The 12,123-nt window shown below is 41.6% G+C and overlaps 1 protein-coding gene across 3 annotated transcripts in view; it reads left to right on the top strand.

Moving 5' to 3' along the window:
* Positions 1–1,501, top strand: part of MTIF2 (mitochondrial translational initiation factor 2) — a 113,350-nt gene extending 111,849 nt beyond the window's left edge. For all 3 annotated transcript variants that reach the window (XM_068123760.2, XM_078781241.1, XM_068123771.2), the window contains 2 exons: positions 90–230; positions 337–1,501. In XM_068123760.2, coding sequence (XP_067979861.2) covers positions 90–230; positions 337–512 — 317 coding nt within the window. In that variant the 3' untranslated portion in view covers positions 513–1,501. The remainder of the gene's footprint in view (positions 1–89; positions 231–336) is intronic.
* Positions 1,502–12,123: the final 10,622 nt, after the last annotated feature.

Raw genomic sequence — 12,123 nt, 5'->3', positions numbered from 1 at the left:
CAAATGATGTTGCTTGTTGTGAAGAGGAAAGCAATGGATCATGTTGAACTAATCTCATCCTGCTTTCTATTGCATTCTGTACTACCCAGGTGAAGCCACTGTCCTCTTGTTGTTCTTGGTTACTGTTGGGAAGAAAAAGATCCCAATAGCTGGTTGCAGGGTTCACAATGGACAGCTGGAAAGGAAGTCGAAGTTCAAGTTAATCCGTAAGAACGATGTCATATGGAGAGGTACATTCACTCTAATTTATATTTAACAATGTACATGGCTGCATGTATTAAGCAAAAAAGCAAACGTTTCAACATAAATCTTGCCTAATTCTGTTTTATATTCTAGGCCTTCTTTCCTCTCTGAAACATCTCAAGGAGGATGTGCAGGTGATTAAAAATGGCATGGAGTGTGGGCTAACTTTGGAAGAGAGCAGCATTATCTTCAAGGAAGGTGATCAAATTGTTTGCTACAATGACACTCCGGTGAAAAGACGCACAAGCTGGAAACCTCCTGGATTTTAAATGAGTGACTTTTGCTCGATGGGAAAATTATCATTTTAATGACTAGTATGAAAACAGCAGAATTGAACTGATATTTGTAAAAAATAAAAATAAAAAATAAAAAATTGGGTTTTCAACATGTGTAAGCAGAAGTGGAGTGGTGGAGGAGTTGATAAATCTTGAAGATGAAAATATATCAACAGGACATTACCAATGATCACCACCGAGAAGGGGCGCCAGAATATGTACAATGCTCCATATATGGATTTTCACTAGTTCACATGAACACCAGTCTTCAAGTGAATAATATGGGGGAGAAAAGGGAGGTTTATGGACGTTGTCTGTGGCTGGGAAACGTGAAAGGAGGAGGTTGCGTGACAGGGAAACGAAAGGGAAAGGAGGTTGCGTGACAAGGATAGAAAGCTGGTGAGTGGAGAGAAGAAGAATCTATGAACACATGAGTGGAAAAATTGGGAAGGGGACAGTTCCATATTGAAAGCTCTTAAAGTTTGCATATGTAATATGTGGATACCCTTCAGTTGGCACAAATTGTAGAGTACATTTTGCATATTGCTTTTCATTTTGCTGGCTTTCTTATGGACATTGGACATGTTCATCTTTCTTGGAACTTGATGCGTCTTTGTTCTTATTAATAGTGGGCATTCGAGTGTGTATTTGTGAAACCAGAACCAAAAATTTACCCAAATGTTTTTGAAAGCTGCAATGCAGAGGATGAAAAATGTATAGAAAATAAATTAAAATTAACAAAGCTTCAGAAGTTCAATGTTTCAGCTGCAGCATGGTTATCGTCAGGCAGGGTGAAGTCCCTTTCTCCCTGAGATGGTTGTCCCTTTGTGCATTTCCCACACTAGCTTCTGCAACTTTTGTTGATATTTATTTGTCCCTTCTGAATTTGTTGTTTGATGTTTAGAGCCAAGGATATATTTCCTGCCCAAGATGTCCATTGTCAATAAATAGATAGCGAAGGCCTTGCGACCAATTCCCTTCAACTTGTGTTGTATAACTTCCACGGTTACACAAGCTGTGGTTTGGAATAGTGAGTCAATGACTGATATTGATTAATTTATGAATGCAAAATAAGCGTATACCGATATGTGGTCCGGAAAACACACTTTCTGCATTGCATAATCTGAAATGCCCATTAAAGCAAAAAGCCATTCATTTAAACCCTCGATTGTTACAGCGGTTTAATGAATGCTTTATCCTGGTGTTGGCTTAACGGTGAAGGTGGCTGGCTTAAGATCTTAGGGTCTTGAGTTTGAGCCCCTGTCGGCTGTTGAAATAACACCAGGTGGGTTGATTCAGTCTGTCATCCTTCCAAGTTCAGGAAAATGAGTACCATCTGACTGGTAATGGGGGGGCATTGTATCGTTGGTCTGGCCGTGCCCACAGCAATAATGCAATCAGCAGCCATAGGCTGCATATGACATGATAACAAATGAATGCTTTACATTTTTATTGGCTTGTACATTCTTGAAAATCAGCAAATCTACTGAGAGGAAATTTGTGACATTATTTTTTAAGTTGAATTTTTTTTTTAATGATTGCTGTTCACAAAGCTGTATTCAGAATGCTTTCACAAAAACAAACAAAATACAGGATATACTTTTAAAATCGTGCTTTGTTTTCTTTATTTTTACGAGCAAAAGTACCCGTCATTGCCAGGCAACGCAGAATCACTTCATGCCGGAAATATGAAGAGGGGGAAGAAAGAGGAGGGAAGGGAAAGGAAGGAAGGTGATGGGGATGGAAGGGGGGAAGGCTGGGGAGTGGGAGGGGAGGGGGGGAGAGGGAATGGAAATGGGAGGGGAGGATATGGGGGAGGAGGAGGGGAGGTGAAGGGGAGCAGAATGGGAACAGGGAGGGAGGGGCAGAGGAGAGGGAGGTTGAGGGTAAGGTGAGGGAGGGGGGGATAAGAGGGGGGCTAAGGGGAATGGATAGGGAAAAGGAAGGGGAGGAGAACAGGAATTGGGAAGGAGAGGGACTGAGGGGGCTGGGGAGGGGAAGTGGGGAATTGGAGGGGTGAGGATAAGGGAGGCGTGGATAGGGGAGGAGACGGTTCTGACAACCTTTCGGTTTAAACACTATATCATCTATTTATCATGTAAGGAATAATGGCAGAATTTCCCTCTTCCCCTCTGGAAGCTAGACGTTGTTATTGCGTGAAGAAGAAGAGTCCTCGACTGTGGACGATTAATTAATTTATCACATGTACAGACTTGCAGGCATCGTTTGACACAATATCCCAGGTTAATTTGAACCTCAAATAAAATTATAATTCCAGATTTGTCAATGGCTGAGGTATATTAACAAACGAATAAAGCAGATTTGGCAAAATTCCAACTTTTTTTTAAAAGATCGCATATTCACCCAGGGTTGTGAGAGGCTGAAGAAGAAGAAACCTCGCATGGGCTTCCCAGACCAAATGAATAATTCTGGTTCTGGCTCTGCGATTTTCAGGTTTGGAGTAATGCATTCGATCGTGTTCATCCGTGTGTGTTCGTATGTTTGTGTGTTCGTTCGTGTGAATGTTCGTGTGTTTGTGAACAAGATATCTGAAAAAGTTCTGAACGGATTTGGATGAAAGTTGGTGGGATGATTGCCCTTGGGATAAGGAAGAATTGATTAGTTTTTGGTGAAGCTCAGGATATTATTCCAGATCCAGGAAATTTTTTTGGGAAAGATTTTTTCTGTTTTACTGCATTAAAGCTTTTATTCTTATTCTTAAATGATGATTTTCTCCTCTAATTCCGAGATATATCAAAATAAATTCTCTGACAGTTAGGGCCTACTTTCTTTTTCATTTATTGTTTTGGGGAGAGGGGATGTTAAACAAAACGTATTATTCCAACTAAACCCACGGCGGGAGTATGCGCTCTACTGAGTGGCGTTCTAGTTTATGTTGGTTTTAGCCCTATCACTCAATGGTGAAGAATCACTTTAAAAAAATAAAAATTCTCATATCCAAATCCATATTCAGATCTTCACCAAAAGCGAATCGATTCTTCCTTTTCACACATACAACCTGGCCACAAAGTTTTGTCCGAATCCATCCACAACTTTTTGAGATATCCTGCTTCGTATAGTTTTTGGCCCCATCTCCTAATGGTGAAGAATCACTTTAAAAATTATAGTAGCCGGATCCGAATCTGAATCTTCATCAAAATGTAATCATTTCGTCCTTGTCACATACGCTACCTCTCTGCCAAATTTCGTTCGAATCCGTCCACAACATTTTGCGATATCTTGTTCACAAACAAAGGGACAGACGGGTGAAAACATAACCTCCATCCACCTTTGGTGGCGGAGGTAAATATAACAGAAATACACTGCATCTGGTTCTGAAAACTTAGTGGAAATGGAGTGGAAAGAGCGACTGCAGGTTCGATCTACATTTGAAGCAACCGGAACCTGAAGAATGTTTCACGGTAGCTAAAGAAAAGAAAATCAGTGCCACATCCATCTTCTTTTACTTAAAAGGAGAAACGTTCGTCACACTTTATTATAAAGACTTCCTACACTCGTGAAATAATAAAAATGGTACTGTTAGAAAGCTAATAATCGATTTACTTGGTTGGAAAACTAATAATCAATTTTCTTGGTAGGAAAACTAATAATCACTTTTCTTGGAACAAGTATTAGTGCCCGTGCTTTAAGCGTAGTTCCAAAGGCATCACAGTAGGAACCCTTTTGCAAAAAGCATGACAGACACGGAAGGAGCACACAAAATTATATACAGTAAAACTTATCGATGCAATAGAATATATATATATATATATATATATAATACTGCAGTACACACGAGAACTACACAAAACAACAACATCCACCACAGCAGCAGCAGCAGCAGCAGCAGCAACAACAACATCACCAACAAAAAAATGTTATACAAGATCCTTTTTTTGCATGTTTCACTTGATTTGACATCCTCATTGAGACTCACAGATAGACAGACATGCAATATGTTTGTGAAGTGCAACATGCTGTCTTTTGATTACACCCTTCAGCCAAACGACAGGTAGGCACAGCTAGTGTTGATAGAAACTTGTAAAAATCCATGTGACCATTTCACACTACCCCTTTGGGGTAATCGTCCATTTCAGTGCCCTGGGGAGATCTCTCTGTATGCTCAAAAATATTGTATACGAAGCAATTAGTTTATTTTCAAATCAATATGTACCCATGGAAGCTAACGTTTTGCTAACAGGTCGAGGGCACCTCATGCAGCTGTGACACCTGAGGTATACCTGCCTGCCTTAGAATGAAGGAAATTATCTTTAAAATTGTAAGAAACAATATATTAATTATATGTGGTTAGGGGGAGGGACGGGATGGCCGAGAGGTACACACACTCACCTCTAAGCTCTAATGTGCCACACGGCACATTATCTCTGGTATCCACTCACTATATCGAATCGCCTGGATGCAGCCGGGTGTAACCAATCTAAATATAATTTCAGTTCTCCAGCTTAATATTAAATTATATTTATATATATATATATATAGACACACATAGTATATATACAGTATGTCTGATCGATCTTGAAGAGCATTGATCTGCCATATTGGTATTTCAAAGGCAAATAGACTCAGTGTGCCCATCTCTTCCCCACGACCCATCGATAATGCCTTCCCTAAGTAAGTAATGTGATAAAAACACAAAACTGCAACCTTGACAAACACTGAAACCTCTGGGATAGCTACAATTAGGTGTTGTGTTGTTTCCAAATATTGTGGCAAACAATGAAGGTGAGCTATGATCGATTTCCTTAAAGATACAGAAGGTTATGCATTGACATTCATACGTTCATAGACATTACCGGTATGGAGATTGTTTGGAGTCGAGCATTTGTTGATTTCCATTATGCTCAAAAACTCTTCTGCGTTTATTATGTCTCCACCAACGTAGTCACTGGACGCATTATGTTTACAGGTTATCCGTCCGTGATAACTTTTCGTTACCACGATAACTTAAGAACGACTGAAGGGATCCAAGTCAAACTTGGTACGAGTATATATAATGATGCAAAGATGAACTGATTAGATTTCGGCATCAAGAGGTCAAAGGTCATTTTTCAAAATAGGTTTCCGTTACCACGATAACATAAGAACGACTGAAGGTAACTAAGTCAAAAACTTGTTACATGTATAATGATGTAAAGATGAACGGATTCGATTTTGGGGTCAAAGGTCAGAGGTTACGTTAGGTATAAAATTCTGTAACTGCGCTAACTTGTGAACCAGTGATGGGATTTTGAACAAACTTGGCACAAGTATATATTATGATGAAAAGATGAACTGAATACATTTCAGCATCAAAGGTCAGAGGTCATGTCAGGTAAAAATGTGATACTTGAGAACAGCTGAAGGGATTTAAATCAAACTTTGTACAAGTATACTATAATGATGTAATAATGTGGGCAGAGGCAGATCGGTTGAAGAGTGCCATTCTAGTTTTGTACCTTTATCTATATTACCCTTCATTGTTTTAAACATCTTGGTGAAATCCCGTCATAACTGCCTCCTTTCTAATGTATAAAGTCCTGTCTCCTTCAGCTGCTCCTCATAGCTTCATCTATCTTACCCCAGAATCAATCTAGTCACTCTATGCTGAAACCTGGGCTCTGTATGGCCGCTTTCGCCTTCCTCAGATGTGGTGACCGAAACTGTGCCCTATTCTAGATAAGGCCTCACTTAATTCCTGTAGTGTTAACACTACCTCTTTTGATTTATAAATAATCTCCCTACGAATACATCCTAAAACCCTGTTCGCTTTACCTGTAGTTACCTGGCACTCCTGTCTGCTTACCCCTCATATCTATTACCACCCCCAGATCATTCCCTGTATGACATGTTCCAAAATTTCCCCTTGTCTCATGAAATCTGTATTTTCAATATTCTTACCCATCCAATTTTTTTTTTTTTTTTTTTTTTATCCCCGGCACAGCCTGGCGTTGGCTTAGCGGCTAGGGTGCTGGCTTGGGATCCTAGGATCCTGGGTTCGAATCCCGGTCGATCGCTGAATTAACGCCAGGGGGGTTGACAGCCTGTCATCCTTCCGAGGTCGGCAAATTGAGTACCAGCTTCACCATGAATGATCACTAGGGTGGTCCAAAAATGCAAAAAAATCACTTTTTTATCTGGATTTTGATGCTCTATTGGATTATTGTTAGAAATGGTCTAAATCATTCACCCAAAAAATATTTTGCATCTGAGTCATCTATACACAAAGAATTAAGTTAAGCACCCCCCCCCCCCCCCCCGTTTTTTTACAACCTCGCACATTACAAGTTTGTTGTCGTCAAAACAGTGTAATATACCCATGATATTGCTATATTTTCTGGAGAAGTGATATTATGGTCACATAAAAACATAACAATCATGCCGTTTTCAATATTTTATTCTGAATAATTTAAGGTGAAATTTTTTGGGAATTTTAGGCATATTTTCACCTCAATTTAAGTATGGAGCTATAGGTCCATCACGGACAGTGTGGATGACGTTTATGTTTTCTAACGTACAGTCATTGTTCTGAGAAGACCTCTAGCGATCTTTGCGTCAATAACGTGTGTAGGACCCACGTGATCGGATCACTGACTCAACCCTACGTCTCATAGACCCTGTAAGCCGTCGTATGCGTTGCTGTGGCAGGTTGTTCCATTCCCGATGTAATGCACGTTCCAATTCATCCAGATTGGCTATTGGAGGGACCATCTTCGCAATTTGTCGTCCCAACATGTCCCAAACGTGCTCGAGGGGGTTCAACCTGCCACAGCAACGCATACGACGGCTTACAGGGTCTATGAGACGTAGGGTTGAGTCAGTGATCCGATCACGTGGGTCCTACACACGTTATTGACGCAAAGATCGCTAGAGGTCTTCTCAGAACAATGACTGTACGTTAGAAAACATAAACGTCATCCACACTGTCCGTGATGGACCTATAGCTCCATACTTAAATTGAGGTGAAAATATGCCTAAAATTCCCAAAAATTTTCACCTTAAATTATTCAGAATAAAATATTGAAAACGGCATGATTGTTATGTTTTTATGTGACCATAATATCACTTCTCCAGAAAATATAGCAATATCATGGGTATATTACACTGTTTTGACGACAACAAACTTGTAATGTGCGAGGTTGTAAAAAAACGGGGGGGGGTGCTTAACTTAATTCTTTGTGTATATAAACTCATATACACTCAACATATAAATTTGTCATTTTGGTCAATTTTAATGACTTACAAAGACTTTAGAAATATTTTTTTCCTAAATAATGTCATTGATGGTACATACTCCTGTGAAGTCCTCATGGTCGAAACATGAGTCAGACATGTATGAACATGTTTCAAACATGTTTCAAGCATTGTCAAACATGTTTCGACCATGATGATTTCACACTCGCAAGCGCATGCAAAAAGTCATGAACCACAAAATGGTTCCGTACAATAGTGCATGTACTTTTTCCACCTAGGTTGCTATTGGATTGTTCTCATTTAGCCAAATTTGGTGAAAAACGCCATATTTCAATTGAAGTGTGTATGAGTTTCTAGATGGAATTGAGCGAAAATATTTGGTGGGTGAATGTTTTCGACCATTTCTAACAATAATCCAGTAGAGCATCAAAATCGGAGAGATCAATGTTTTTTGGACCACCCTAATGATCACGGTGTGTACCCCGATTCAGAATAGGTACACCGTATCCCTGCGCATCGTAAGAGCGTGACCAAAGGGTTGGCGTCAGGAAGGGCATCCGGCCATAAAAACATTGCCTCAAACAGGGAACCATGATTGTCATGGGGCCCGCAAGGCTAACCCCTGCTCTAGTGGGGAAAATGGCCTTAAAACGATCATTCATATATTCGTACCCATCCCCAGCACATTACTTTTGTTCAGGTTAAACTTCATCTGCCAGTCTTTTGCCCAAGTATGTCGACTTTCCTGAATACGATCCCACCCTCTCTGTTATCTACCTTAGCTCCAAGCTTTGTGTCATCTGCAAATTTTCAAAAGCCTACCCTTCACCTCACTATCCAAATCAATGATGTGAATTATGAATAATAATGGTACCCAGGACTGACCCCTGAATTGGACCCCAATATTGACATCATTCCAGCAAGACATCCTCAGTCCGACTCACAGACATTCTTTGCATTCCCATTGCTAAGGCAGTTTGCAATCCAGTTAGCTACCTGACCAGCCACTCCGTAAGCCCTCACTGTGGCTAACAACCTACTATGTTTCACCTTATCAAATCAAATGCCTTCGGAAAGTCTAGATATACGACATCCACTGCACTTTCATCATACATCCAAAACTGATTCATACAGCTGCAATAACCTGTCCTTCACTACTTCGGTATTCAAATAACTAGAAACACCCGCTCCCTCCTGGAGCAGCCCGAGGGGAGGGAGATAATGAGGGCCCCACCCATTCTCTCCAAAGCAGGTGTCAGTAAACCACTTGCTTTGTGGCAGGTGCACAGGTGAAAATCGTAAATCGTCTCCATCCCCCTCATGGGTGGGGTGGAGGGCTTTTTCTCTGCCCATGACCTGACCATGGGTACCCCCAGCATGTATGTATACCAATGTTGGTAGACATTGACATAGCCATGTTTTTTTCTCTATGATTTTCAGACATACTGAGTGAGTAGACATACTCACCCAGCCATAGAAAATTACCTTATTTTATACAGTGGGATGCTTTGCTATTATATTGTTCCGGACACGACTTATTAAGATGTTATGCTGGGCCGAGCGGAATGGCCGCCGTGTTCGCACAAGTTACCCGATTATACTCGAACGTTGGCCGAATCGCGCTACGCTAGATCAATGAAGGAAAGGACACAACGGCTGGGTTAAATGACACGACACCAGGGGTGCAGTTCTCAAGACCTCCGGAGGAGGATATAATATGGGGTATGCAGAACGTTTAGATTACACGGCACAAGAGGTACAGCACAGAAAGGTGGGCACTTAAACACGGTCTTATCTTAGCCCCGACAGACCACAGACAAACGGGACAAGACTGACTCACACAGGGATTGATGGCAAGGAAGGGCAGAATCGATGGCTCAAGGTGCACCTTGGCTCAGGGGCAGAATCGACCCGGTCCGGTCCAAAGATGCGGGTAGGTATCGTCGCGCTGGAGGTGGCGTCCGTTCTTCTTCGTGGCTGGGGCGCATCTTACGTCACCTCCGGTAAGTGGCTGCGTATCTCCAGCGGGGAGTGACACGCCCTCGGCTCGTTAGCTCCGCCCCAGATGGAATCGGTCCGCCGCTTCTTATTGGGTGCGGGGGGGTTACCGGGCTCCGCCCTTGACGAGGAGCTGACAGTCAGCCCCTGTGTGGTAACCCCGTCGGAGCACATGGTCAATGGCGGCTAACCAAGCCGGAGTGAGGACGCGCACTCCCCGCGCCGCTGTTGTTGTTGTTGGTGTTGTTGTTTCATGAGGAAGAGATGCGGGGAGGTATTGGGAGGTCCTAAACTCACTACTGGTGCCATACAATCACATTCTGGTGCAACGAAGAGTCAGAATTAATGGAAACGAGTCCTTAACTGACATAGACTAAGAATAACTAGCAAGATGTCCTATAGTTGTCTACGTGAGATGCGGTGAACCTGGGCACGACATTTAATGGGGGAAAAAGGGGAAGGTCGGGGCTACAGAGTGTTGTTTACAGACAATGGGACTAGGGAATGGGGGATTGGGGATAGTTGGGGAGTATTGGGGAAATAGGGGAATATTTACAAGCGGATATGGATGGAGGCCAAATCCCATATCCGCAACAATATGATATGGCCATATCCTTCTCATATTCTCTTTTGACTTGCCTAGTTATTTTGTTAACGAGCTTGTGTTTATTCCTTCAATGATAAGAGTCCGACTCAGTCACTTCATTCACTGATAAGAGTCTGACTCTACATTACGATGTATATGTACAGTCATGGCTAAAAATATTGGCACCCTTGCACTTTTTTCAAATAATTCACCATTTCTTCCAGAAAATTATTGAAATTAAAACAATCTTTTGGTATCCCCATATGTATTTCCTTCGTTTGCTGTGGAACAAAACAAAAAACCTGAAAAAAATTACTAAATCTTAGCTTATTCCACACAGAAATCCTAAAATGGCCCGGACAATATTATTGCCACCTTTTAGAAGTTGTTAGAAATAATGAGATTTCAAGCAGGAGATTCTCCTTTACTTTGGAATTGAACTCACCTATTAGTCTAGGACCTGACTAACATATGTATGCAAATAATTTAGGAGAGGATAACTCAACTGTTATAGGCTAATATCACCCCCAGGAACAACCTGGGATGTGTGCCAAAATCTCTATCCTGGGCGAAAAGCCCGAAAATGACCACGCCCTTTTAAAAATGACCACGCCCTTTTTCATAGGAAGTGCTATTTCCGACGTAGCTCTATCTTCTATACCGTTGGAGCTACAGATTTTCTGAGGTGCTTAAAATGTTCAGAATGGCCATGTTTAGGAGGTCATATATTTCCAAATGGGTTTTCTACGAGAAAATGACTAAAAAGCGTTAGGTCAACTTCTTACCATACAACTACCTACATACTGGAATTGCCATATCATCTATCTATAATTCCAGTAATCTCTGTGTGTCTGTGTGTCTGTGTGTCTGTGTGTCTGTGTGTCTGTGTGTCTGTGTGTCTGTGTGTCTGTGACCGCTGTTTCTCGACAACCACGGGTCCGATATACTTGAAACTTGCCAGGTATATTGCTGGGGACCCGAGGATGTGCCTTTTCAAGGTTTCATATTAATCGGACAATTACTTACCGAGCTATGTCCAAAAAACGATTCAACCAATCAGAGAGCAGCGAGCTATCACGTGTGCCGAACGTGGCGATCAGACTCTGCCTCGGACGGCACATTTGACAGCGTATTCATTTATTTCACGTTGGAAAACTATGTTGCCGTTAAACTATGTTTTAAAACGAATTCAAACTGCGATTAAATTAAAACGATTCATCCTAACTGCGATTTGCGAACTTCCGGACAGTGAAGACTGTCCGGCAGCACGCTTTCCGGCAGCCAATCACAGAACGCTTTGTTGCGTAGGCGTGGCCGATGTGAGACGAGCGGAGCTGAGCGCGTTACGAGCTGACCGCCATTACGGTACGTAATTCGATTTCTTATGCGCATTATTTCTCCCAATTCAGTCAGAGCGAAGGGCGGAAGCGAAGAGCGTTGTTTTTTTTGTTTACGGGCGTACGGGCGGGGTAGAGCGTACGGGTAGCGTTTTTTTTTTTTTTTGGCAAGGAACGGGCACCCACGTACGGGCAATGCCCTAGTAGTAAAGAAAGCGAGCATTTGATTATTGTAAAGAAATTGTATTTTCAATCATACTATTATCAATGGAATGTTAACTTAAAATGAAAAAAAAAAAAAAAAACTTATTACTTTAGTAGGCAGCAGTACCGAGAGAGCTTAATGTTTCAAAGATCAGCAGGGAATTTGCCCAACAGCCAACAATACAACTTTGAACACCACAATAGTACTGTTTATGTGTCGCATAAACCAGGGTCGGGAACAGGAACATGAAGAGTAACACAACAGAGTCCAGTTATGAGGATGATGAGC

This window comes from Myxine glutinosa, chromosome 1 (genome assembly GCF_964187855.1).
Source record: "Myxine glutinosa chromosome 1, kmMyxGlut1.1, whole genome shotgun sequence".
NCBI classification, from domain to species: Eukaryota; Metazoa; Chordata; class Myxini; order Myxiniformes; family Myxinidae; genus Myxine; species Myxine glutinosa.
This window is presented reverse-complemented; position numbering and strand designations above follow the sequence as displayed.